Source organism: Nycticebus coucang, chromosome 12 (genome assembly GCF_027406575.1).
Source record: "Nycticebus coucang isolate mNycCou1 chromosome 12, mNycCou1.pri, whole genome shotgun sequence".
Taxonomy (NCBI): domain Eukaryota; kingdom Metazoa; phylum Chordata; class Mammalia; order Primates; family Lorisidae; genus Nycticebus; species Nycticebus coucang.
In genome coordinates, this window is record NC_069791.1 from 70,250,967 (window position 1) to 70,278,841 (window position 27,875).

The 27,875-nt window shown below is 41.0% G+C and overlaps 1 protein-coding gene across 3 annotated transcripts; it reads left to right on the forward strand.

Annotated features, from left to right (window-relative positions):
• Positions 1 to 14: 14 nt before the first annotated feature.
• On the forward strand, positions 15 to 27,331 carry ZKSCAN1 (zinc finger with KRAB and SCAN domains 1). Of its 3 annotated transcripts, none has more exons than XM_053555632.1 (7): positions 39 to 158; positions 1,090 to 1,335; positions 11,635 to 12,152; positions 12,354 to 12,507; positions 17,489 to 17,580; positions 17,837 to 17,963; positions 20,738 to 27,331. In XM_053555632.1, exons 3-7 carry the CDS (start codon positions 11,730 to 11,732, stop codon positions 21,622 to 21,624), a joined length of 1,683 nt encoding a protein of 560 aa, XP_053411607.1. In that variant the 5' UTR covers positions 39 to 158; positions 1,090 to 1,335; positions 11,635 to 11,729; the 3' UTR covers positions 21,625 to 27,331. The 3 variants fall into 3 exon arrangements, with proteins under 3 accessions (XP_053411605.1, XP_053411607.1, XP_053411606.1); XM_053555631.1 differs by lacking the exon at positions 1,090 to 1,335 and adding an exon at positions 10,804 to 10,928; XM_053555630.1 differs by lacking the exon at positions 1,090 to 1,335 and having other exon boundaries at positions 15 to 158.
• The last annotated feature ends 544 nt before the right edge of the window (positions 27,332 to 27,875 follow it).

Here is a 27,875-nt window from a genome sequence, read left to right on the forward strand (position 1 = left end):
GCGAGATGCTGACACACTTCCGGCCTTTGTGAGTCATTGTGTCTGTGTGGAGGCGTCGGAGGGCCTAGGTCGGTGTGCGGTGCCCTTCGGCCGGCCTGAGCCCCAAAGTCAGCTCCCCTTTCTTGCCCAGCGCCCCCAGGTCGCTCCCGGGGCTCACGGTGAGACTTGGGGCCGACCTCTGGGATGGGCGGGCGGCGCCGCAAGGGTGTGCGCGCGAGGGTGGGCGCTGCAGCTGCTGCCCCGGGGCCCCCCTCCCAGCGGTCCCCGAGGAGTGCAAAGAGTGTCGGTGTCCTTGCCTAGGACCGGACCCCAGGAAACGCTGTCTCCCATAGAGACGTCCCCGCCCCACCCCCGGGTCCAGGCAGGGAGGGGGCAAGGGTTACAGTGGCCTGGGGTGCTCGGAGACCTAGGGAGAAGCTGTCGCCTGCAGTGTCGTCATCGTGGTTTGACGTTTCCGAGAAAGGGGTCGCGAGTGAACTGACCACTCTTCGATTTTTTTTTTTTGTTGTTGTTTTTGTTTTTGTTTGTTTTTTGCTCTCCCGGCGTCGCCATTTGCATTGATTGTGGTGAGAGGTTTTTTTCTGGGTCCTTGAGGACCTGGAGGTGAAAAATGCGGAAGGCCGAGAGATGGACACATTTTGAGGTGTAGCAAACGTTTCCAGATTCACCTGCTTTTCCTAACCCCTCTCCCACCACTGAGCAGTGACTGAAGAGTACTTGAAGCCTGGTCATGGTGGATAAAGAGTGAACCAAATCTAGTAGGGATGATATACACCTCCCTATTTTTCAGCTTTATGGAATGTTTTCAGGGCCATTTTAAAATGAGCTATCTGGGAGATTAGGTGGATTTTTCAGTTCTGAGTAGTGAAGGAAATTTGTAGAAATTGCACTGGGCCATTAGGAGACTGATTAGCGGAGTGACCTTGGATAAGACAAGACACTTCACCAATTTTCAGTTTTGTGATCGATAAAATTGACTAGATTTTCTCCAAAGCCCCTTTCAACTTGGAAATGATTTAGTCGGTGTAATTGAAAAATTCAACTGCAGTTTAGCCTGACACTCCCCCTTCCTCCCTCCCTTTCCTGCAGTGCCTCCAATACACAATAAGATACTTTCATTATAGAGAGTGGCTGTTACATGGCCTGGGACCAAAGAAAGCATTTATTGTACAGGCCAGTGCTAGGCGGATTGGAGGTTGTTGAATTGAATTGTGGAGAATTCGTTGTAACCACCTCCAACAAAGCTGTGTTACTGTGTATGCTGGCCAGATGTGGAGAAATAGCTTTATTACATAGAGAACCATAATGAAGATTTGCCCCACAATGTTTCTCCAGGTTGGTATCCTCTCTGAATTATTATGCAAGATTCTTGTTCGTTATTTTAGGCAGTTTCCACCAATCTTAGGATACCAACACGGAAGATAGTTACTTAACACTGTAGTTTTTTGCTGATAGTGTTTGATCTAAGGATTTAAAATTTTTCTAATGTTTTATATTGCATCTAAATACAGAGTAACGGTACATTAAATCTTACCTTTTCATTCTGTGGTAGTATCAATATTTGGGGGTTAGCTAGCTGCTTTTTGAGGTAGTTTTTTTGTATTAAAATATTTTATAGCTTTGTTAAAAAATGGGAATAGAGGCAGATTATTTAAACTTTCAAGACTGTGCCCTGCAAAAAATGATGGGCTGGAAAAAAAATACTGGGCTGTTTAGACAACAACCTTTGAAATATACTGAGCTTGTAACTTCAAGCCCTGTCTCTAAGAAAATCATTTATATTTATCCTTGGTGAGAATTGAGGGTATCCATGGATGCTAGAAGTAATCTTTTCTAAAGTTGATGGTATGTCAGACCCCAGATGTAGTTTCCTATTGTTTAGAACCTCCCCCCAGCCCCTTGACTGATAAGAATATTGAGTCTCAGAGAAGGTAAATAACTCACTAAGAATATGTAATTTATTTATGGGAAGCTAGAATTCAGTTGTGATGGCCTATGCTGCTCTCACTGTTATAGGATTTCTCCCACTGTTTGTAATCTTATAAACAGGCTGAATATTGGAATGTACAGGTACATCTCTTAAGATTATTGAAAAAATTCAAACATTCTCTAGTGCTAACTTAATGCCACTATTTCAAGTGCTTTATATGTGTTAAGCCATTTACTACTTACAGCAGCTCTGTGAGGTAAATATCATTTTTTATTCCCATTATACAAATGAGAAAACTGATACATAGAGAGGTTCACTTGCCCACAAGGTGATCAGCTAGTAAGTGGTGTGGCAGTTTTAACACTAAACATGAAACTCTTCCAAGTAGCTGGTGGGACAGATGTGAGGACAAAATTGAGTACAGAAGGAATGGACAAAAAAAACAGTAACATTGTAAATTTAGTCAATTACTTTTTAAAAACTAATCATTGCAAGGAATCATGCTAAGTGGTCTAACAAATACAAAGAAGCATACCTTTAACAATAGTCTAGTTGAGGAAGAAGGAAAGAAAAACCAAATTACAGGCTGGGTGCCTGTAGTTCAGTGGCTAGGGCGCCAGCCACATACACCAGAGCTAGTGGGTTCGAACCCAGCCCAGGCCTGCCAAACAATGACAACTACAAACAAACAAACAAAAAAAGATAGCTGGGCATTGTGGTGAGCGCCTGCAGTCCCAGCTACTTGGGAGGCTGAGGCAATTTGTATGAAAATATTTTATAGCTCTGTTAAAAAATGGGAATAGACAGGCAGATTATTTAAACTTTCAAGACCGTGCAAAGCCCAAGATTTGGAGGTTGCTGTGAGCTGTGATGCCATAGCACTCTACCGAGGGAAACATAATGAAACTCTGTCTCAAAAAAAAAGAAAAACCAAATTACAGAGTAAGAAATATCATGAGAAATTACATAGTAAAAGCTTCAGGGAGATCATTAGGGCCTTTAGAGAGAGGAGAGAAGATTATATGCTCAGATCATCTGAGTAACCTAAAATAAAACCCAGTCCTTTTGCTGCTATTGTGCTTCTTCTCTGGCCCAGAGTAGGAGCAGAAAAATTCTGAGGGTAGGGAAGGGGACCTGTCCCAGTAGGAGGCAGAGGGAATGTGTCCATGCCCTTGTCTTTGGCCTTTTGGGCACACTTCTCCTAAAAGCCCCTTCCTGTTGATTCTCACTGACCCAGAGAGTCCCCTGTTCCATAGCTGAGACAGGATAAAATTTCACGTAAGTGGAGGTTCCTGATGGCTAGGCTAGCTACCATATTAATTCTGGTTGGCTACTCTGAAGGATCTACCTAGTAATGTTACAGACCAGTCATCTCCAACCTTTTTGACACCAGGGACCAGTTTAATGGAAAATAATTTTTCCGTGGAGCAGGGTTGAGGGGAGTATGTAGTAAGTCTGAAAGCAGTTATTATGGTCTCTATGCAGTCAAACCTCTCTGCTAATAATAATCTGTATTTGCGACTGTTCCCAGCACTAACATTACCACCTCAGCTCCACCTCAAATCATCAGGCATTAGATTCTCATAAAGAATGGACAACCTAGGCCAGGTGCAGTGGCTCACACCTATAATCATAGCACTCTGGGAGGCTGAGGCAGATGGATTGCTTGAGTTCGTGAATTCAAGACCAGCCTGAGCAAAAGACCCCATCTCTACTAAAAATAGAAAAACTGAGGCAAGAAGGTCACTTGAGCCCAAGCTGGAAGTTGCTGTGAACTATGACGCTACAGGACTCTACCCAGGGTGACAGCTTGAGACTCTGACTCAAAAAAAAAAAAAAAAAAAAGATGGGCAACCTAGATTCCTTACATACACAGGTTATAGTAGGGTTCCCACTCCTGTGAGAATCTAATGCCACCAATGATCTGTCAGGAAGCAGAGCTTAGAGGTGGTGGTGATATTAATGGCGAGCAGATGTAACTACAAGATGAAGCTTTACTCATTAGCCCACGTCCTGCTCTGCAACCCAGTTCACAACAGGCCATAGACCACCAGTCTGTGGCACAAGGATTGGGGACTCCAGTTATAGACATTCACCACTTGTATCTCCTGCTGTCTCTTCCCTTTTCCTGGAAAGGCTTCAGTCACATAATAGCCCTGTGATGAAAAGAGTACATGGTAGATGAGGCCCTTTCCAGATTGGTCATTCTTCATAGGCCTTCATTTTAGAAAGAATCTGTATGTACATTAAAGCCCCTACTAACCCCGCATGTTGGGTACAAGATAAATTTGGTATAATGGCTAAAGAACTTGAACTGAGGAGTAACAGACTTAATTTCAAATCCTGGCTCTGCCGTTTACTTGCTGTGGGTTATGTAATGGCAGTAAACCTCAGTTCTTTCATTATTAAGTTAGATGATAATGGCTTCCCAAGATAATTGTGTGCTCAAATGAAGTGCTTAATATGGTACCTGGTAGCTGGAAAGCACTGAATAAATGTCAGCTCTTACTGTTAGACATGTTTGAGGGTTCTTGAACAGCGATAAGAGGCAAGTGCCATCTTAGTTTTGAAGTATAAGTAGGATTTGAAGAAGCAAGAATAGAGAGGAAATGTCAGGCATTGAGTCAAAATGCATGGCGTATGTAGGAAATACTGATTAGACCCCTTTTAGTGAATGGAGAAGGCTCGTGGTGTGGGCAGAGTTGCTGGGAAATGAAGCTTGATGGGAAATTAGGAAGAGGCACTGTAAGGTATTGATTGCAGAGCTATAGAGTTGTAAGAAGATTAATCTGAAGAGTGGAGGATAGAAAGCTGGACTAAATGGGATTAGATCAAAAAATAAATGTAAGCAAAGAATTACTTCTCCCTGGTGCTTGGAGAGCATGCTTATAAGGAGAAGGGAATCAGTGGCACCCATAGCTCAGTGGGTAGGGAGCCAGCCACATATACCAGGGCTGGCGGGTTGGAACCTGGCCTGGGCCAGCTAAAACAACAATGACAGCTGCAACAAAAAAATAGCCTGGCTTTGTGGCAGGCACCTAAATTCTAGCTCCTTGGGAGGTTGAGGCAAGAGAATCACTTAAGCCCAAGAGTTTGAGGTTGTTGTTAGCTGTGACACCATGGCACTCTACCACGGGGGCAACATAATGAGACTGTCTCAAAAAAAAAAAAAAGAGAGAGAGAAGGAAATCAAACAGAAAGGGAGGTTTTGAACCTGAGTGATTGAGTTATTACTAGAATATCTGAATCCAAAGGCCATAGAAGATGGCACCTGTGGCTCAGTGAGTAGGGCACTGGCCCCATATACCAAGGGTGGCGAGTTCAAACCGGCCCCAGCCAAATTGCAACAACAACAACAAAAAAAAATAACTGGGCTTTGTGGCAGGCATCTGTAGTCCCAGCTACTCGGGAGGCTGAGGCAAGAGAATCACCTATGCCCAGGAGTTAGAGGTTGCTATGAGCTGTGATGCTATGGCACTCTACTGAGGGCAATAAAGTGAGACACTGTCTCTATTTAAAAAAAAAATAAAAACCTTATTTAACTTGGGATATCAGGAGAGGTTTGTGCATCTTAAAGGGTGAGTAAAAATTTGACCAATAGGGTGGTGCCTGTGGCTCAAAGGAGTAGGGCGCCGGCCTCATATACCAGAGGTGGCAGGTTCAAACCTGGCTCTGGCCAAAAACTGCAAAAAAAAAAAAAAAAAAAAAAATTTTTTGTTTTAGCCAATAAAGTTGATATGGTAAGAAAGCAAAGAGGTGAAGATGAAGAATCATGGTTCATGCTTGGGGAACATTCATGAGCCAGATAGGCTGAAATAGAGGAAAGCAATACTAAAAAAAAATTAGTGGGAAGTCAGACTGGAAAAGTAGGTTAGAGTATGTGGTCAGAAGCTCTGGAATGCTATCAGGGGTTCACTGACAGTGAAGGGCAGGAGCGAATGATCAGAAGCACACTTCTGCAATACTGTGCTGGCCTTGGTCTGTTGTGTGTATTGGAACTAGAGAAACTACATGGGGCTTATAGAGCTAGTCAAGGCAGGAGATAAGAGTGCCCAAATTAGGGTGATGGAAAGTAGGGTGGGAAGCATATTAGGAAAATATACAGTCTTTGCGCTTTTCAGAATGAAAAAGGCTTAGAGAAACTAACCTCTAGTTGAGAAGAAGCTTGCCCGAGGCAGATTAGCCCCTCCTCTTCTGTAGCAGTCCTGTCTATTCTCAATTCCCCAGCTCCAGGGAGGCCTCTCCTAGAAGCTCCCTTGTTGGTCCTTCTGTTACCTCTTAGGGCTCCTCTTGCACTTGTGTTGAAACCTCCTTAGAACATTCTGCTTTGTACTATAATGGTTTGTGCGAAGGTCAGAATTGTTTCTTATCTTTTAATTCCCCTCAGTCTTATAGGACATCTTGCATGTTGTAGATATGCAGGAAATGGAAAAATTGTGGTGAGAAATTCAGAGTTAAAGCTGATCTGAAGTTGAAAAACCAAGTATATATATCCCAGCAGAGTTAGAAGATAGTTTACAATAGTGCTTCACCAGTTTAGAATCATTGGAGAAATGATTTAATTCCCAGGTTTTCTTCACTTTTATGGAGAAAGCCTCTTGTAAATGTACAGTTGTCTTTTTGTGTCCACAGGGGATTGATTCCAGGACATGTACACCACCACCCCCATACGAAAATCCACAGATGACCAAGTCTCTGATATAAAATGGGGTAGTAGTTGCATGTAACCTACACATATCCTCCCATATACAGTGGAACCTCCATAGTTGATCACCTCCCCTTATTCACCACCTCCTTAATTTGACCTAATTTTCATAGGCCAGACATCTACCACATGTCTGGCCTATACAGTAAGCCTACTTCCTTATATTGACCACTCCTATGTTGACCAGTTTGTTACAGTCCCTTGGATTGTCAACTTACAGAGGTTTTCTTATACTTTAAGTCATCCCTAGATACAGTGTAACTGCTATGTAAATAATTGTTATACTGTATTTTTATGTTTATTTTTTTGAGACAGAGGCTCACTCTGTCATCCTAGGTAGAGTGTCAAGGTATCATAGCTCACAGCAATCTCAGATTCTTGGGCTCACGTGATTCTCTTGCCTCAGGCTCCTGAGTAGCTGGGACTGTAGGCGCCCACCACACCCAACTATTTTTTTTTTTAAGAGATGGGGTCTTGGGTGGTGCCTGTGGCTCAGTGAGTAAGGTGCCAGCCCCATATACCAAGGGTGGTGGGTTCAAACCCAGCCCCGGCTGAACTGCAACCAAAAAATAGCTGGGCATTGTGGCGGGCGCCCGTAATCCCAGCTGCTTGGGAGGCTGAGGCAGGAGAATCCCGGAAGCCCAAGAGCCAGAGGTTGCTGTGAGTCCTGTGTACATCATGGCACTCTACTGAAGGCGGTAAGGTGAGACTCTGTCTCTACAAAAAAAAAAAGAGATGGGGTCTTGGGCGCCGGCCCCATATGCCGAGGGTGGCAGGTTCAAACCCAGCCCCGGCCAAACTGCAACAAAAACATAGCCGGGCTTTGTGGCGGGCGCCTGTAGTCCCAGCTGCTCGGGAGGCTGAGGCAAGAGAATCACGTAAGCCCAAGAGTTAGAGGTTGCTGTGAGCCGTGTGACGCCACGGCACTCTACCCGAGGGTGGTACAGTGAGACTCTATCTCTACAAAAAAAAAGAGAGATGGGGTCTTGTTTTTTGCTTAGGCAACTCTTGAGCTCAGGCAATCCGTGGGACCCAGCCTCCCAGAGTGCTAGAATTATAGGCATGAGCCACCACACCTGGCCCATTTGTATTATTTTCTGTTGTTATTTTTTAATTTTTTTCCTTGAATATTTTCAATTCATGATTCATTGAGTCCAAGGATACAAAACCCACAGATGTGAAGGGCCAACTCAACTGTAGCGTTCATTATTATTATAGACATACTTTAAAAAGGATTTCTAGTTTTCAGTAAGGACAAAAAAATCAGGTAGAAAAACTAGTCTTGTGGTAAATCTCAGATTAAAATCATAATGTTTACAACAATGACAACTACAACCAAAAAATAGCCAGGTGTTGTGGTGGGCACCTGTAGTCCCAGCTAATCAGGAGGGTGAGGCAAGAGAATCGCTTAAGCCCAAGAGTTTGAGCTTGCTGTGAGCTGTGATGTCATGGCACCTTTACCAAATAAATAAATAAAAATGAAAAAAATAAAATAAAATTATAATCTTTGTAAGTAAAATGGTCTACTCCAGACCTTTTTGGTCATACATTCCTGTCAGGAAAAATAACTACATATATATTTTTTTAATTATATACATGTACTATTTTTTTTTTTTTATTGTTGGGGATTCATTGAGGGTACAATAAGCCAGGTTACACTGATATACATGTACTACTATCAATGTTTTTTGTAGTAAGACAAAAACTACATGTGCTATTTTAAGCTAATCTTAAAATTATTAGTAAGTTGCTTTTAGGGAGAGCCATGTAATTAAAAATGCTTTGTGAGTTTAAAACTTTTGACTTAACTCATTATGGTAAAGCAATTGAATGATCTATTTCTAAAACTTCAGTTTGATGCTAAGTTTTGATGGCCATAGATGTGAAAAATATAATGTCACAAAGACGAAGTAACTGCATCATTATTTATGCTTTGTAACTCATGACTGGTCCTATTCACCAACCATGCTAAACTTCTGTTGTTAAAATGCAGAATATAGGCTTGGCGCCTGTGGCTCAAGCGGCTGAGGCGCCAGCCACATACACCTGAGCTGGCGGGTTCGAATCCAGCCTGGGCCTGCCAAACAATGACGGCTGCAACCAAAAAATAGCTGGGCGTTCTGGCAGGCGCCTGTAGTCCCAGCTACTTGGGAGGCAGAGGCAGGAGAATCGCTTGAGCCCAGGAGTTGGAGATTGCTATGAGCTGTGATGCCATAGCACTCTACCCAGGGTGACAGCTTGAGGCTCTGTCACAAAAAAAAAAAAAAAAATGCAGAATATATTTGGTTCAGCGGCTAGGGTGCCAGGCACATACACCAGAGCTGGCAGGTTTGAATCCAGCCCCGGCCTGCCAATTAACTGACAACTATGACCCAAAAATAGCCAGCGTTGTGGGGAGTCTGTAGGCCCAGCTACTTGGGAGGCTGAGGCAAGAGAATTGCTGAAGCCCAAGAGTTTGAGGTTGCTGTGAGCTGTGAAGCTACGGCACTCTACCCTAGGGTGACATAATGAGACTCTGTCTCAAAAAAAAAAAAAAAATTCAGAACATATTTTTATCTTCCACAACTTTAAATCACTTGTTCTTATAAAACTCATCAGAAAAGGTAGTATATTATATTTTTAATAAACATGCTTAAGACCCACTAAAATTCTTCGTTTGAAAAATTTTTAAACAGGTTAGAAAATATCCCAAGTTTTTAAAATGGGAACATAAAAAGGTTTTTCCAGGATACTTGGTATCATTTTGACAGTTAAACTTATATAACAATGAAGTCTGGCGTGGCGTCTCATGCCTATAATCCTAGCACTATGGGAGGTTAAGACAGGTAGATTGCTTGAGCTCAGGAGTTTGAGACCAGTTTAACAAGAATGATACCCCATCTCTATCAAAAATAGAAAAATAAACCAACTAGCCTGGTGTACTGACACATGCCTGTAGTCCCAGCTATTTGGGGAGGCTGCAGCAAAGGGATTGCTCAAGCCCAAGAGTTTGCTGTTGCTGTGAGCTATGATGCCATAGCACTCTAGCCTGGGCAACAGAGCAAGACTCTGTCTCAAAAACAAAAAAAAAATTACATAACAGTGTAAAAATTTCATACATACATTCTCATAATTATTCTTTCATCACATTTTCTTAAAGCAGCTGCTTTTTCACCCATTGGTAACTTTGTTTGATTTAGATTAAAATTGGTCTTTAACTCCAAATCTAGCTAAGACCTTGTTCTAGAGAGGAGCTTCAGCTGTACCATTTACTTGTTTTTCACTTGTGTTGGCATCATTGGTATTTCCTCTAATTGTATTTTCTCTACGGAAATCTTTAAAACTGCTTATTTCTTTTCTGAAAGTATGAGTAGTTAAAGGTAGATTTTAAAAATATGTCATTTCATGTAAGTGAGTAAGGTAGAGCCCAGGAGTCCAAGATTGCAGTGAGCTGTGATGATACCACTGCTCTCCAGCCTGGGTGACAGAGTAAGACCCTTGGTCTTTAGAAGAATAAATAAAGTGAAAAAGCAAGTGAGGGCACCTTGGCAGCCCTGGGGTTTGGGGACAAAAGGCTGTAACAGTTCAACATTTAGAATAAATGAGGGTGTTAGTGTCAATTGGTATGTTAAATGTGGCTTAATTTCTTTGCCTTTTATTTATTTATTTATTTATTTTTTATTTTATTTTATTTTTTTTTTTGAGACAAAGTCTCAAGCTGTCGTCCTGGGTAGAGTGCCATGGCATCATAGCTCATAGCAACCTCCAACTCTTGTGCTCAAGCGATCCTCTTGCCTCAGTTTTTTTAGTAGAGATAAGGTCTCACTTTTTGCTCAGGCTGGTCTCAAACTTGCGAGCTCAAGCAGTCCACCCGTCTCGACCTCCCAGAGTGCTAGGATTATTGGCGCAAGCCACCACACACCTCCCTTTTGCTTTTAAAATAGAGACATTCTGATATTTTCTTTCTGTATTGCTAGCCGATCATCTTGTATTTGGAAACCCCAGTTTTTGACTGACCAAGGCACCCTTAAAAATGATAAAAATAGCTAGATGATGGATTAGCAAATACCAAGGCTTCAAATTTGACTTTGTTATTGACTCCTCTAGGTGGCCACCTACTACTGAGCAAACATATGCCTCATTTCATGTTATCTGAAAAATGACACTAACCATTTTGCTTACTTGCTAGGGTTGTGGTGAGGACAAAAGAAAATTGTGTAGGTACTGCTTTAAGCCTGGTACCCTGCTAGCATTCAGCTCTCACTGGGCTAAGCACTATCAGTGCTGCATTCATAATCTGCTGTCCACTTGAAGGTGAGTTGCTGTGGCACCAGGCGAACACCATCAGGGTGGAGTTCGCTGGTTGAGGTTTCTGTTTGCAAACCTTAACTTAAGTGACAGTGAAGCCAGACTCAGTGGCTTTGCCTTTTATTGTCTATAATCCTAGCACTCTGGGAGGCTGAGGCAGGTGGATTGCTTGAGCTCACTGGTTCGAGACCAGCCTGAGCCAGAGCAAGACCCCATCTCTAAAAAAATATCCAAGCATTGTGGTGGAAGCCTATGCTATTTGGGAGGTTGAGGCAAAAGAATTGCTTAAGCTCAAGAGTTTGAGGTTGCTGTGAGCTGTGATACCACAGCACTCTACCCAGGGTGACAAAGTAAGACTCTGTCTCAAAAAAATAAAATTAAAATTAAAAAATGAGAGAAGAGGATTGGTAGAGCCCAAGAGTTTGAGGTTGCTGTGAGCTATGATGCCATGGCATTCTACCCAGGGCAACCGGGTGTGTCTCTGTCTTGAGCTTGAGACTCTGTTTCAAAAAAAAAAAAAAAAAGCAAGAGAAATTAAGCCACATTTAATATACCAAAAAAAAAAAAGAAGTGACAGTGGAGATAGTACAGCTTTACAGTTGTTTTTTCCTCTGTCCTTCAGAAGTATTTTCAATGCCTTAACGTGTAGTCTAGTATGAAGAATTAGCACAAGCCACTCTGTATGTACTAATAACTTTTTTTAATACTTCAGGAATAGTACAGAAAGAGACATCATAATACATCTCCTAGGACTGAAAATTGAACACAGACCCTGTTTGGATCAAGTCAGTTCCCTGAGCCTGAAAGATGACTGCTGAATCAAGGGAAGCCACAGGTCTGTCCCCCCAGGCTGCACAGGAAAAGGATGGTATTGTAATAGTGAAGGTAGAAGAGGAGGATGAGGAAGAACACATGTGGGGACAAGATTCCAGCCTGCAGGAGACACCTCCCCCAGACCCAGAAATATTCCGCCAACGTTTCAGGCGCTTCTGTTACCAGAACACTTTTGGGCCTCGAGAGGCTCTGAGTCGACTGAAGGAACTTTGTCATCAGTGGCTGCGACCAGAAATAAATACAAAGGAGCAGATCCTAGAGCTGCTGGTACTGGAGCAGTTCCTTTCCATTCTGCCCAAGGAGCTCCAAGTCTGGCTGCAGGAATACCGCCCAGATAGTGGAGAGGAGGCTGTGACCCTTCTAGAAGACTTGGAGCTTGATTTGTCGGGACAGCAGGTAATATGAGGTGAAAGTTAACTGATTTAAAGCTAGGGTTAACAATAGTAATCCTTGTGGTTTTTCTGCCTGCTCTTTCTAGATATTAAAAAGTAAGTCTGGCTTCTCCCTGCATCTGCTGGCATACTTATGGTCTTTTCTTGAATATTTTAATACCTATTTTAAAAGTGATTTACCCACAAACCCAACGTTTGTCTTCAGGTCCCAGGTCAAGTTCATGGACCTGAGATGCTCGCAAGGGGGATGGTACCTCTGGATCCAGTTCAGGAGTCCTCGAGCTTTGATCTTCATCATGAGACCACCCAGTCCCATTTCAAACATTCATCTCGGAAACCCCGCCTTTTACAATCACGGGGTAAGAAGCAAGGTTTCATTTGGGGGGAGAAGAACTAAATTTATTCAGGCTGTGAGGGCCCTCTCTATATTGCTGAGTGCCTGTAATAAAGGAACATACTTGTTTTTGTTATTATACACTATTATCATTATTACTAAATACAGCAGTACTTCTATAGTTGACCACCTCCTACATTGACCTAATTTTCATGACTGGATGTGCATCACATATCAGTATAATAGAGCTAGTTCCTTATGCTGACCACCTCCTACGTTGACCAGTTTGTTACAGTCCCTTGGGTGATCAACTTACAGAGGTTGTGTATATGTAATTAGGGAAAATGTAATTTACAGACCAATCTCAGGAGTTAAATGATATTACTAAGGAGGAAAATGAACTGTGCACAATGCACTTAGTGAACATTATTTATTGAATTGTTAGCATTGCAGATACCTGGCACATTTTTAATGGGAAAGTATTGGGAGCAGATACTATTTCCAGCCTAGGTTTTAAAGCACTCTTTTCTTCTTTTTTTTTTTTTCTTCCTAAGATTTATTTATTTATTTATTTTTTTGTAGAGACAGAGTCTCACTTTATGGCCCTCGGTAGAGTGCGGTGGCCTCACACAGCTCACAGCAACCTCCAACTCCTGGGCTTAAGCGATTCTCTTGCCTCAGCCTCCCGAGTAGCTGGGACTACAGGCGCCCACCACAGCGCCCAGCTACTTTTTGGTTGCAGTTTGGCCGGGGCCAGGTTTGAACCCACCACCCTCGGTATATGGGGCCGGCGCCTTACCGACTGAGCCACAGGCGCCGCCCCCTAAGATTTATTTTATTTTTATTATTATTATTATTGTTGCATTTTGGCTGGGGCCGGGCTCAAACCAGCCACCCCCGGTATATGGGGCCGGCACCCTACTCCTTGAGCCACAGGCGCCTGCCTAAAGCACTCTTAATATTTTAAATTATATTTAAAGGGATCATAAATCTTTGTAAAGATCCATTTTATTTAAAATATATAAAAATATTGTATAGCATCACTCTTTCGTAGGTTATCTTCAAAAATTTCAAGCAGTGAGAAAAGAATGGAGAAACTTTTTGTGGGGTTTGAGGGACGTGAGAAAAAAATCAGTTCAGGGTCATATAGATAAAAATGAGTATTGAAAGCCAGGTGTGGTAGCTCACTCCTGTAAGCCTAGTACTCTGGGAGCCAGTAAATTGCTTGAGCTCAGGAGTTCAAGACCAACCTGAGCAAGAGCAAGACCTTGTCCCTAAAAATAGGCATGTGTTGTGGCAGGCACCTGTAGTTCCAGCTACTTGGAAGGCTGAGGCAGAAGGATCACTTGAGATCAAGCGTTTGAGGTTGCTATGAGCTATGATGCCATGGCCTCCTACCCAGGGCCACAGAATGAGACTCTGTCTTAAAAAAAAAAAATATATATATATATATATATCAGTGTTGCTTTTTTTCCCTTTGAGAGAAAGATACAGTATCTTTATCTAATTTAAAAATCAAAGTAGGTGCATAGAATGTCAGTAAAAACAATGAAATGCTAAAAGTATAGTCATACATTATTTAATGACAGGGATACATTCTGGGAAATGTATCCTTGGTTGATCATCCTAGGAACATCAGTGCATACTTTACACAGACTTACATGGTAAAGCCTACTGCACACCTATGCTACATGGTATTGCCTATTGTTCCTAGGCTATAAACCTGCACAGCAGGTTATAGTACTGAATACTGTAGGCAGTTATAACAGTGTTATTTGTGTATCCAAACATATCTCAACACGGAAAAGGAACAAGAAAAACCATATAAAAGGTAAAAAATGGTATAACTGCATAGGGCATTTACCATGAATGGAGCTTATGGGACTAGACATTGGGTGAGTCTGAGTGAATTGATGAGTATTGAAGGTGAGGGCCTAGGATATTATTGTTCACTACTGTAGACTTTATAAACACTATACACTAAGCAGGCTACACTAAATTGTTGGGTTTTTTGTTGTTTAGGGGGTTTTTTTGAGACAGAGTCTCACTTGGTGCCCTGGGTAGAATGCCATGGCGTCTTAGCTCATACCAGTCTCAAACTCTTGGGCTCAGGCAGTCCCCTTGCCTCAGCTTCCCAAGTAGCGGGGACTATAGGCACTTGCCACAATGTCCAGTTAGTTTTTCTATTTTTAGTAGACATGGGTTTCACCTTTGCTCAGGCTGATCTCGGACTCCTGAGCTAAAAGTGATCTGCCCACCTCGGCCTCCCAGAGTGATAGGAATATAGGCATAAGCAACTACACCTGGCCTACACTAAATGTTTTTTAAAGCATTTTTCTTTCTTTAATAATAAATTATCTACCTTACTGTATACTTTTTTACTTTATGAACTTTAAAATTTTTTTAAATAATTACAAGATTGTACATTTTAAAATGACAATAAAAGTATATATAGTATAGTATAGCAAATACTTAAATCAGTAACATTGTTCCTTATTATCATTATCAAGTATTCCATTCTGTACATAATTGTATGTGCTAGACTTTCATACAGCTGGCAGTGCAGTGAATTTGTTTATACCAGCATCGCCACAAACATAGGAGTAATGCATTGTACTACCATGATGTTACTAGACAATAGGAATTTTTCAGCTCCATTGTCATCTTAGAGGACAACCGTCATTGACCGAAATGGGACATGATGAGAAAAAGAGTTGATTTTGTTTTGTTTGGGGTTTTTTGTTTGTTTTTTGTAGAAACAAGTCTCACTGTGTTGCCCGGGCTGATCTCAAACTCCTGGCCTTTCACAGTCTTCTCAGTGGCCTGAGCCACTGCACCCACCCATTGCTGTGGATTTGTTTATGATGACATTTACTGCAGAAATATTAGATCATGGAGCTTAAGGAACCATTCTCTCTTCCAAGCATCCTGAATGACAGCTAGCAGACACATGCTGGAGAAGCTCATGTGAAACGATGCTATGCTATTTAACGCAACCTCTGTTTATGTTGTTCTAGGGCTTGTGGGTTTTTTCCACACTCTGAGCAGGAGTCACATCAGGAAATTGGGGAGGATATTCACGATCTTAGGCACCAAATTAGATCTTTGGGATGCCAGAATAACAGTGTTAGAGACCCTGGTACATAAAGTTGTAATGTAGCAAACAGTTTTTTAGTGAATTGAGGCATATACGTTAATTCTTAGTTTCCTTTTTGTCCTGTTCATCTTCCAGAGTGTTTCCTAACTCTCAGAAACTTAAAAAATTAGGTAGCGCTCGTAGCCCAGTGGTTAGGGGTATCGGCCACATACACTGAGGCAGGCGGTTCAAACCCAGCCTGTGCCTGCTAAACAACAATGACAATTACAACAAAAAAATAGCCAGGCATTGTGGTGGGTGCCTGTAGTCCCAGCTATTTGGGAGACTGAAGCAAGAGAATCTCTTAAAGCCCTAGAGTTTCTTATAAGGGTACATGTGAAATGTACTAAATGTAGAATATAAATGTCTTAACACAATAACTAAGAAAATGCTGTTGAAGGGTATGTTAATCAGTTCGATGAAAATATTTCAAATTGTATATAGTACCAGCACATTGTACCCCATGATTGCATTAATGTACACAGCTATGATTTAATAAAAGAAGAAAAAAAAGCCCAAGAGTTTAAGGATGCTCTGAGCTGTGATGCCATGGCACTCTACCAAGGGCGACAAAGTAAGACTCTGTCTCAAAAAAAAAAAAAAATTAGGTACTTGGGCCAAGTGAGGTGGCTGATGCCTGTAATCCCAGCACTTTACAGGGGTGAAAGCAGGAAGATCACTAGAGGGCAGGAGTTCAAGACCAGCCTGGGCAACATAGCTGAACCCTGTCTGTACAAAAATTTCAAAATTAGCCAGACATGGTGGTGCCTATAGTCCCGGCTACTTGGGAAGCTGAGGTGGAGGATCACTTGTGCCCAGGAGTTTGAAATTACAGTAAGCTATGATCACACCACTGCATTCTAGCCTGGGCAACACAGTAAGACCCCATCTCTAAAAAAATAATAATAGGTACTTGATCTTTTTGTGCATTTGCTTTCAGGGGTGTCCATCCTGCAGCCATGGTCCATTTGCAAATTATCTGAGGACTAGTTGGCTTATCTTTGGTGTCAGATATTGCAAAAAAGTATACACAGACCTTTTCTTTTGCTCATCAACTTTCATTAATGTTTGTATACTTATAGCCCAAGACAACTCTTATTCTTCCCAATGTACAGCAGAAAAGTAAAAATTGAAATTGTTAACTTGGTATGAAGAGGGAGAGGGATTTAGTTGTACAGTTTAAAATTTTTGTAATTCTTTGCAATTAGTGTGATCATGTGATATGTTATTTTTTTATTATGTTAGTATCAACCCATACCTTTATATACTACTTGTAATGAACCATGTATGTATTTTATCAAAAGTGTGTATTTATTGTGGCCAAATGAAGGAGAAAAGCTGAGGGACAAAAAATGGCAGAAACTTACCCAGAAGTAAGAAGACCCCTTCCTTCCCTGCCTTTTTAGATATTACTACTAAAGATTATAAAACTGTGTTGCATTTTCACAAGCGTAGACATAAATGGAATTCTCATTTCTTGTTCTTTTGGCTGGAGGAACCTGACTTGAGTCATGACTTGACTGTTACCCACTTCTATAGCTGAGCATGGGAAGCTGGCTTCTAGACCTGGCTTTGCCATTCTTAACTGAGTGATGTTAGGGAAGTTATTTGCCTTCTCAGGAACATGATTTCCCTCCTTTAAAATAAAAGGATGGACCAGGTGATTTTGAAGGCCGTTTTAGGATTTCTTGTGACTCCTGTTAAAGAGCAGAGGCCTTGGGAAAACCAAGGCTCTGTTCTCTCTTTTTTCTCTGGAGTTCTCTGTTTGGTAGTTAACTGTTGAATAATGAACATGCTTGTGCAAGAAGGAGAATGCCCTGGACCCTTTGAACAGAGCTGATTTACTTACAGCTCCTTTCTCCTCCCTCAGCTCTCCCTGCCACCCATGCTCCTGCCCCTCCTTGTGAGGGAAGTCCCAGAGACCCGGCGATGGCATCTGCACTGCTCACGGCAGATTCCCAGGTGAGCTGTGGGCCCCCACCCTCCTAAGTCCCTTGTATCTTCCTGGAGCTCTCTTGGCAGTCTTCACACAGGCCATTCCCCCAACCCCATGTAGTGTCCACCACTAACCATCCCTCTACCCTTCAGGCTCTGGTCACCTTTACTTCCCCAGCACCCTGTATCTGTGCAGTCAGCTGTGTCTCTGACTCAGGTTTGGGCAGTGGGATTAGCCCTGAGTTTGGGGGAAACTGAGCATTGGGATCTCCTGTTATTTCAGGCAATGGTGAAGATTGAGGACATGGCTGTGTCCCTCATCCTGGAGGAATGGGGGTGTCAGAACCTGGCTCGGAGGAACCCCAATAGGGACAACAGACAGGAGAATTATGGGAACGTGTTTTCCCAGGGTAAGACTGCTGCAGGCTTATTGTCTGCCATGATTGTTTTATGTCTTTGTTAGTTAGGGGATCTCTAATGGATTCAGTTGAGTATTGATAAGGATTTAGGACTGCTGCTAATCCCCTTTCTTCAGACCAAATAAAACATTGTGTTCCTTTAACTCCAAAAGCATGGTTCTGTGACCCTGATTCTACATGGATCTTTTATCTCTTCATAGTTTTTGCTCTTTTTTTTAGATAGAATCTCTCACTTTGTCACCCTTGGTGGAGTGTGATGGTATCATAGCTCACAGCAACCTCAAACTCCTGGGCTTAAGGGATTCTCTTGCCTCAGCCTCCTGAGTAACTGGGACTGCAGGCGCCCACCACAACACCTGGCTTAGTTTTTGCTCTTCGAGATCAGAAATAAACTCCTCACATCTTCAACCACTCAGCTACCTGGGAGGATTCTATTCCTCTCCCCATGGGTTAGAGAAGGCCAAAGGAACTAATCATCTGTCTAATCTTAACCCATTATCCCCAGACCACGTTCCTGAAACTACCAAGCATCCTTCCTTGGGCTTTTTGTCTTCTTGCATCCTGAGTGCTGCTCAGGGACAGCTCTTTGTAATTCCACAAGTTTGTGCCTGGAGTCCCTTGTGAACAGGATCCTAGTTTTTAAACCTAATGATGGTCGTCTGGGAAGAGCTTTGGGTCCTTGGAGTGTAGTAAAAAGTTGAAGAGGCATCAGCCAGGAGAGATAAGCTAAAATAGTTGACAGAATTAACATTTGTCTCTGCTAGATCTTAACCCCTAGGAGACAGTACCACAAAGAAGCCCTCAAATAAACACAGTAATAGGGAAGTCTACAGCAAGTTTTGTCTTGAATTGTAGCTGTGAATGGGGTTTATAGTTTCTCTTGGTACTTGGTCTTTGTGCCAGATGACTATTAAGCGAAAGAACCGGCCCATGTTTATGAGCTGAGTGTTACCCATACCAGTAACTTTAAAAAACACTGAGAATAGTCTGGGAACTGCCCAGATAATCAAGGACCTTGGCTTAGAAATCAAAAGAAGCGAACCAATTTCCTTTTTTTTTTTTAATTTTTTGTTGTTGTTGTTGTTGTTGTTGCCCCTGATACAGTGCTGTGGTATCATAGATCATAGCAACCTCAAACTCTTAGGCTCAAGCAATTCTCTTGCCTCAGGTGCCCAAGTAGCTGGGTCTACAGGCACCAGCCACAATACCCAGCTATTTTTAGAGACAGGGTCTTGCTCTAGGTCAGGCTGATCTTGAACTCATGAGCTCAGGCCATCTGCCCGCCTCAGCCTCCCAGAGTGCTGGGATTACAGTTATGAGCCACCGTGCCCAGCCTCAGTGTCTTTTTTTCTTATAACTGGTTCAGTATTTGTGGTGATTTCATCCAAAAATAAAGAATTGGCTTATTATTGAGCTTCCTCAATCATTGCATTCTGGGGCCTCTTTGTGTAGACCCTCTTATAAAAGGTGTCCTAAAGCCCAGTAAATAGAGTTGGTGTACTCTGGATGTTTTCCTAGATAAATATAAAACATATATATGTATTAAAAAAAAGATATAAAACGTACAAGACATGTATTTGCATAATACAACTATTGAATAATTTTTAATCTTAACTTAAAAGCAAAGTGCCACACAGAAGATAGCAGTGTACAATAAAAATTAAATTCCAATGTTTTAATCTATTTAGCTCTATATTTGTAAGGTTTCGTTTTCTTCTGTTATCTCCTTCATAAGCTATCTCCAGAATTATCTTCATTTTCTTTTCTTTCTTTTTTTTTCTTTTTTAGAGACAATCTCACTTTGTCACCCTCAGTAGAGTGCTATGGCATCACAGCTCACGGCAACCTCCAGCTCTTGGGCTTAGGCAATTCTTTTGCCTCAGCCTCCCTAGTAGCTGGGATTACAGGTGCCCGCCACTATGCCCAGCTGTTTTTTTGTTGCAATTTGACCGGGGCTGGGTTTGAACCCGCCATGCTTGGTATATGGGGCCAGCGCCCTACTCACTGAGCCACAGGAGCCGCCCTTAGTTTCTTTTCTGTTCTCAGTTATTCTTGGTTGTCAGTTGGTGAAGGTTTTATGTTTACTAATGCTCCAACCAACTTCTTCACTGCTCATCTCTTACTTCAACATGGTCAGCTCTGTGCAGCTTTTTCTGGTGGAAGAAACTATTTCATGTGTCTGAAAGTCTCTGTACCCTGCCAGGTTCAAAGCAAGTTTCTTGTTTTGCCCATTAATCCTCAGCTTGTTAATATATAAAATACAAAATTATAGGCGTATCTGCTTCTCTTTTTTAAACTATATTTCTTTCAGCTAATACTACTAACCATTTTTAACAAAGACTTGTTCCCTTTTTTTTGAACATTTTGTAGAAATGAAACATGATTTTTTAAATGTGTTTAAATATGATCAAGTAATAGAAGTGTAGCCTCTAAAGTCCCTTAATTCCTTATCCCTTCCCTTCTTCCTTGACTGATTCCTTCCCTGAGCTCATTCTCAGTGGGTGTGCTTATTCCCACCCTTTCCCCATGCTCCCGTCATTCCCTCTTCTTTCTACTGCTATTTATTTATTTCTACTGCTAGTTATTTTCTAACTCTATTCCCTTTTGTCCCATTTTTTCTTCTGTTTTTCTCCTATTGATTCTTGGATTAATACTGTGAAGTCGTTTTGCAGGCTTGTAGAAGCTTCCTAGAAAATATGACACCTGATTAACTTACATATTCAAAAGAAGAAGGTGCTATTTGAATTTTTTGTTTATTGTATCAGGTTGTGAAAGCAGGAATGAAAATGAGGAGTCAACCTCAAAGGCTGAGAATGCAGAAGATACATCACATGGGGAGACAGCAGGGAGATTCCAAAAGGAGTTTGGAGAGAAACGTGACCAGCACGGCAAAATAGAAAAGCAGCAGAAAAACCCTGAGGAGAAAACTGGAAAAGAAAAGAAGAATTCAGGGCCAGCCACGGTCAAGGAAAAAAAAACCACCACAGGAGAGAGAGGTCCGAGGGAGAAGGGTAAAGGATTGGGAAGAAGTTTCAGTCTGAGTTCAAACTTTACTACCCCTGAAGAAGTTCCGATGGGAACAAAGTCTCACAGATGTGATGAATGTGGTAAATGCTTCACAAGAAGTTCAAGCCTTATTCGCCATAAAATAATCCACACTGGAGAAAAGCCCTATGAATGTAGTGAGTGTGGGAAAGCCTTCAGTCTTAACTCAAACCTTGTCCTACATCAGAGAATCCACACAGGAGAGAAACCTCATGAATGTAATGAGTGTGGCAAAGCCTTCAGTCATAGTTCAAATCTTATCTTACATCAGCGCATCCACTCTGGAGAAAAACCTTATGAATGTAATGAGTGTGGGAAGGCCTTCAGCCAGAGCTCAGACCTCACTAAACATCAGAGAATCCACACGGGGGAGAAACCCTACGAATGTAGTGAATGTGGAAAAGCTTTCAACCGAAACTCATACCTTATTTTGCATCGGAGAATTCACACTCGAGAAAAGCCTTATAAGTGCACTAAATGTGGCAAGGCCTTTACCCGGAGCTCGACCCTCACTCTTCATCACAGAATCCATGCCAGAGAGAGAGCCTCTGAGTACAGCCCAGCCTCCCTTGATGCATTTGGAGCATTCCTGAAAAGTTGTGTGTAAAACAAGAATTTGTCATCTGCCATTCCCCCTTTTGTTTCTAAATTATTCAGAGATGTGTGCCCATGGAGGGAAATAAAACAGCCTCAACAGATTTTTTTTTTTAATCATACTTAAGTATCCTCATAGTTACATCAGCAGTGTTCTGCCTTTGTATAGTCTGAGCAGGCAATTCTTCCACACAGTACCTGCAGGGAAAAGCTAGTCACATGGGTAGTCTACATGATACTTTCACACAAGATAAAAGCACACGCATAGTAAAATATCCAGCTTTTCAGTAATGAGGATACCTTTAAGGCACTATTAGACTCTCAGCAACCACAGCGTGTAATTGAAAAATTGAGATTGGCTCCTTGCATCTGAGGTTAAGAAGCTGCTTGCTGCAAGTAAGCCCTACTTGGCCAACATCTTGCTTATTTCTCAAAGAAGAGGGACAGTTAAAACAAAAACTACATTGAGACATGCTGCTTAAGCTAGTTATATATACAATAAGTTTTATATATAATCACTGGTAGCCTACCAAAGCTATAGAAATCTAGGACTGTGCTAATCAGTATCAAACCAAAGATTTCTATCTCTTCCGGGAAGAGAGGGTACGTGCACCAGTCTACACTTCCAAAGGACTACAACAAATGTAGATGGTTCTATCCTCATCGCTGAAATCAGTTCTACTGAAATGGCAACAACGATTCAAAACACTTCTCTCCTTTTTTGAAATCCCTAAAGCACTAGAGCACTCCTAAAAGCATTTCTCCACAAATTAGCACTTGATTGTATACTGTCTTTTAATCACTGTTTCATGTATGAAGTTTTTATCCCTCCAAAAGAGATGCTTCAATTGTCAAGGGTTATATTTCTATCTCTGACAGCACAGCACTGGAGGTAGCGCTAAACATGTAAGAGGCACTCATTATGACTGACTTCTAGCAGGACTTTTACATTATGATAAAGCCCAATAAATGGTGAGTAGCCTGGCCCAACTTTTAAAAGAGGATATTCAGAGCCACACAATATGCTAAACCTCTAGGGTCTGATATTATTTTTGTCCCAAATATAAATGAAAGGCGCTGGTTAGCCACCTACCCAGACTTTGTAAACCTGGATCAGTAAGTAAATACCATGGAATGTCAGAAATGACTCTGCTGTTGTCATCTTAAAGAAGAAAAATGAACACTGACTAAGGTCAATTTCTTGACATCTTTCTAAGACAAAAATCTTAGCCAGAATTCTCTTCAGTCACCTGCTGAACAATATGATGACTTGGGCACTTTCTGAATCACTTGGAATTTAGTAAGAGTTCAGAAGATGTGACTTTTGCTGCTTTTCAGGAAAGGGAAAGTTGTAAGGAGTATTTTTTTTCTACACTTTTCCAGAAACTTTGCAAAAGCATTAGTCATCATTAGCTGGCAATTACTAAACATATTTTGTTGTCCTGAGACATTCAACAGTGTACTAAGACGTGGACAGTTTTATCAGTCACAGTACACAGTGTCTTTTCTGTTTCTCATCACTAAAGACTGAAGTGAGGTTCTGAAACTAATCTTTCTCATCAGATGTGCAGGAAGATACAATTGGCTACCTAAAAGCTGATGACGGAGATTGTTTCACACATACAAGATACCCAAGTATTATGGGCTATGTAGGTAGCCATCAAGGACTTGGGTAATGATAACTAATGAGAGCATTCAAATGTGTGTGGACAGCCCTATAGAAACTTAGAAACAGACTAAGAATAAACCTGAAGAGTGTCAGTGTGACCACCCCCATAAAGGGAGAACCCCACAAACAGTTCAAGACTTCTCTTCAGAAACAGTACTAAAACTGTCACTCATCAGTTGTTTACCAGCCAACAGCTAAAGTCCGTGAAACGCATGGTTTTAATGCAGAGCCAATGAGGTGAGGACAAATGTGGCCTCAGCTCCAGACCAAACTAAAATTCTGCAAGCAGTCAGTCTTTGGCCTCTCTGGCTTTATTAGTTGGACCAAGCACAACTTCTCTATAGCTTCTAAGCAGTTTCATCAGTGTTGCCTGGGAAAACTTTAAACAGTAAGTTAACTGGTCACCAGAATATTTCTACCCATTCAAGTGAAGAAAAACCCAAGAGATACTCGGGAAGAGTATAGCTAAGTAACTTTCATAGAAAAATGGATGTAGAAGTGCTTTAAGGACTTTCTTCAAAGGGTGAGCCACAGTGATGGTTACATAGAAAATAGTGCTTTTGAGCAAGGGCTTTTGCCCACTTGAAAGCAACAAAAAGTGAAGTGCATAGCGCAAGTCTCCCATCCAAGCTCTGGCTTTTTAAAGAGGGAAATGACTTTTGACTTTGGTTTGTTTCAGACTGGCCTCTTTTTTAGCCACAACTACATGCTGATGAGATTTGGCCATCTTTTTTTTTTTTTTTTAATTTTATTTTTATGTGAAAGTTAAATACAACCTGAGCCCCGCATTTAATTCCCATTTTCTTGGGACATCTTACTTTGTTGGATAGCCACTGGGGCTGCTTCATATCTTCAGCAGATTCACTCCTTGAACAACTATTTGAAGATGTGTTTTCTGAGGAAAACAGGCCACAACAGTTTTTTTTAACCATTTGCATTGCATTTCATTTATCAGATGCCTAATGCAAAGTGTAATTAGGTCATGGTCAAAAACACTTGGAACATTTTAGGGCTCACCATAGTCATTCCAAAAGTTCTTGACTGGCTGAAGTCTGTTAACAGTTTAAGAACTCTGTAGTTAATCATTAACATGCTAGTTGACCTAGTGGACATTTTGGAAGAGTTTTTTAAAAATACATACCTTACCCTTGCCAGGAAAAGAAGTAAAATTCTTCAAATTGTGGGGTATTTGTTTCTACTCCTGCCTGCAAGGCTAAAACCTGAGAATATAGAGATAAGAGACATCTTGATATGTAAGGCACTTAAAGGCATAAAAGTAAAACTGTGCTAAATATATGTAGAAAGATTGAGATGTTTGATATATGGGACAATTCACATCTTACATCAGAGAATTTATTCCAGAAAGGAACCTCTTGAATGTGATAAATATGGCAAAGCTTTTAATCACATCTCAGCCCTTAGCATCAGAAAGCTTACACTGTAAATAAACTTTATTAATATTTTATGTGAGGAGAACTTTCATGTATAGCATTCATTGCTTTGGACAGAAAATGAATTCCATCAGGATGTTCCAGTCATATGATGTATTTGAGAAACAGTGCAGAGGGAGCTCAGTCTTAACTCCAGAGGATCTACCGAAGGAAAAAATGTGGGGAAATGCTAAAAAATAAAAAAAAGCAAAATGTACAACTTCTTACAAAAACTATTAATGTTGAGTACTTCTATATATTTTATATGACCATAATGTCAGTCTGTGTTTTGTACCGCCAGCTCCAATTGTTCTGTATATTACCTGTAAGCAGATGATGTATTTTATTTTAATCTATTTGACAGAACACATCACTCCAAAAGAGCAAATTTTTGGAGTGAGTAGTGAAGAAATTAATGTGGTTATAGACAAAAAGTTCACAGAACTGAGAAGGGGGAAATGTGGGGAAAAGCTTCATAGTTTGGTGCTTATCAAATCAAGAGAAAAGATTGGTAAATTTGTGAGGACAAACAGGCTAATGGGGCACTAAAATGGAACAACTACTATAAATGTCTGCAGCTTGAATTTTCAAAACTGAGAAGTTGACCTTTGAGCTGCAGGTCACCTTTGCAAGGAAAGGGAATGGATTCTCTTGTCGGTGGGGGAAGGAGGGTCTTCTCCATGAGTTAAGAGTAGGAAGTGTACTAACTCTTTAATTTTATGCCTAGGAAATTTGGGACAGGGAAATGCCAAGATGGGCTTTTCCAAGAAAGAGGCACAGCTCCATCAACTGTGGATTGTAGTAAGCTTATCTGATAAGGCTTGAGAAGCATTTTGCAGTACTCCTTTTGGCTGTGCTTCCTGTGTACCTTTCCTGCTCCACTTTTCCCCCCTGGATTTGTGATCATTGGAAAATAGGGTTGAAGCTTCATACCTGTGAAAGATTTTTGTTTTTAATTTTTATCCTAGAGTTGGTCACTTTTATTCTAAGTAGTCATGCTGATCTGCTTATCCAAAGCCAGCTAACCAGGTTTATCCTGCCATCCTCATGGAAGATTTTATGTAAAAATTGGAGTAAAGTATAGAAATATAGTCAAACAGTGACAGCAATACTTGCCAGAGGAGCCATATTTTTGTGTGTCCCACTCTGAGCAACTTCTTAGAAATATTTATGAGGGGCTGGGGATTCCCATCAGGGAAATCAAATGAAGGTCTGCAGATTTTTAAGTGAGATATAGAATGAGAGAAAAGAAAATTAAGTGGTACTACACCACTTAATTTATACAGTAGATCATTTCATAGAAATTAGGTAGATTTTTATTTCAACTACTACTGGAGAATTTAATAAAATGCATTATTTGAAAATTTTTCCTAATGTAGGTTTAGGTTTCGTTTTTAGAATGGATACACTACTGTACATTTAAAAGCAGTTACTTATTTTGCTATTCAGATTAATTTTTTATTATATCTGAAGATGAAATTATTTGTTTTACTTTTCAAAAGCTTTGTGAAACAAACTTGAAGTTATAGGGAGGTAAGCCATCTCCAATTCTGCAGGTCAAACAAAAGTCTGGGAAATATTTTGACATCCCATAATACAGAATGTCTTAACCTGAGAACATAATTTCATTTTGTCTGGTTCCATTTAATAGTGAACACCACCAATCTCATGTTTTTTCTGTTACCCCAAAACAGTGACAGGGAAAGAGTGGGTGTTACGTAGACCTCTAAACCACGGTCTGCTGTGATTTTTATCTTTGAGATTCTCACCTCCATTTACTAAAGAATCATGACTCCAAATGACTCAGTAATCAGGAAATTCGTTGGTCTTTAAATGTTCTCCCTTCAGCAAGCACTCATTAAACAATGAGGCTGTTCATGATTTTAAGATACAGAGAATGAGATCTGTGATTGAAAGGTGGTATTAGAACTTGGATTTCATTCCAGTTTTAGGTTTGAGTTTTAAGTTCCTTTGGTCCTAAAACCAAAGGGACCAGGCAGCTGCAACGACCCTGAATTGCTGTCTATCATTTAGTCTCCTGACAAGGTTAGGTGTGTTAGGAAGCAGAAGTGGGAAGAGAGTTATAAACAGCCCCTCTAGGCTGGGGAAGAGTAGTTAGGAGGCCTGAGGAGTGAGATAGGGGAGACTGGGGGGGGGGGGGGTGTTGGGGTTAGTGCTCACTTGCCTTTCCCTCACCTAGACCAGGATACAGCATCCAGCTGCTTTTTAAAGTTTTTAGTCTGCCCTAGCAAGGACAAAGCATGTTAGATGTAGAGATGCTTCTGCTGGTAGCAGGGGTTATTTGAAAACATATGTGAGGGGGGTGGGGTGGGAGGAGGCAGATTGTGATTATGCAGAAAAATACCGTCCTAAAAATATATGAGTTTAGGGGGAAGGGGTGGGATATTCAAGCAAAATCAGTAATTATTTTAAAATGAGCATATGTATTTTTATTAACTTTTAGTTAATATAGATTACAACCAGGTCAACATAAACCTAAATCTATATAGAGAGCTAACTCAGGCATTGTCTTGTTTATTTGTAGACTGGATAAAACAACCTGTACTGTTTTATCAGTTCCCAGTGTCTTTGTTAAAAATAAATTAAACCAAAACAAGAAACCTACTTGTCTTTGTATGCCCACAGAATTAAGTTATTGCTCTTAAGTAACTTACATTTTTCATTTTCCTAGGCTCTGAAGAGTCCAGATGATTGGTAGATGTACAATAAGTGATTTTTACATTGAATTTGTCCATTTAAAATCCTCATTAACATTTCTAGAAAGTCTTTCAATAAATAATGGAATCTTATTGGAAAAGTGGGGTTTTTTTTAAGTTAGGGAACTCCTATTGAAAATAATTTGAAGCCTTGAGGTCTAAAATTTCAATCATAAAAGAAATGGCAGCAAAATAAAATTAATGGACATTTATAGTCAGTGGTCCATCTTAGGAGGCCAGCGGCATCTTGACAAATGTTAGAGTAGTGAGGCTGGGGAGAAAGTCGTGGGGATTTGTAATATTCTCTCTATGTTTCTCTTCTGGGTCATGGTAAAACAATAAATCATCTCTAGGTGGCAATATTCGTGTTTGTTTTCTGTCATCCTTGGTTCTCTAAATGCACATGTTTGGAGTAAAGAAAACATAATTTCAAAGTTAAAAACTGGGG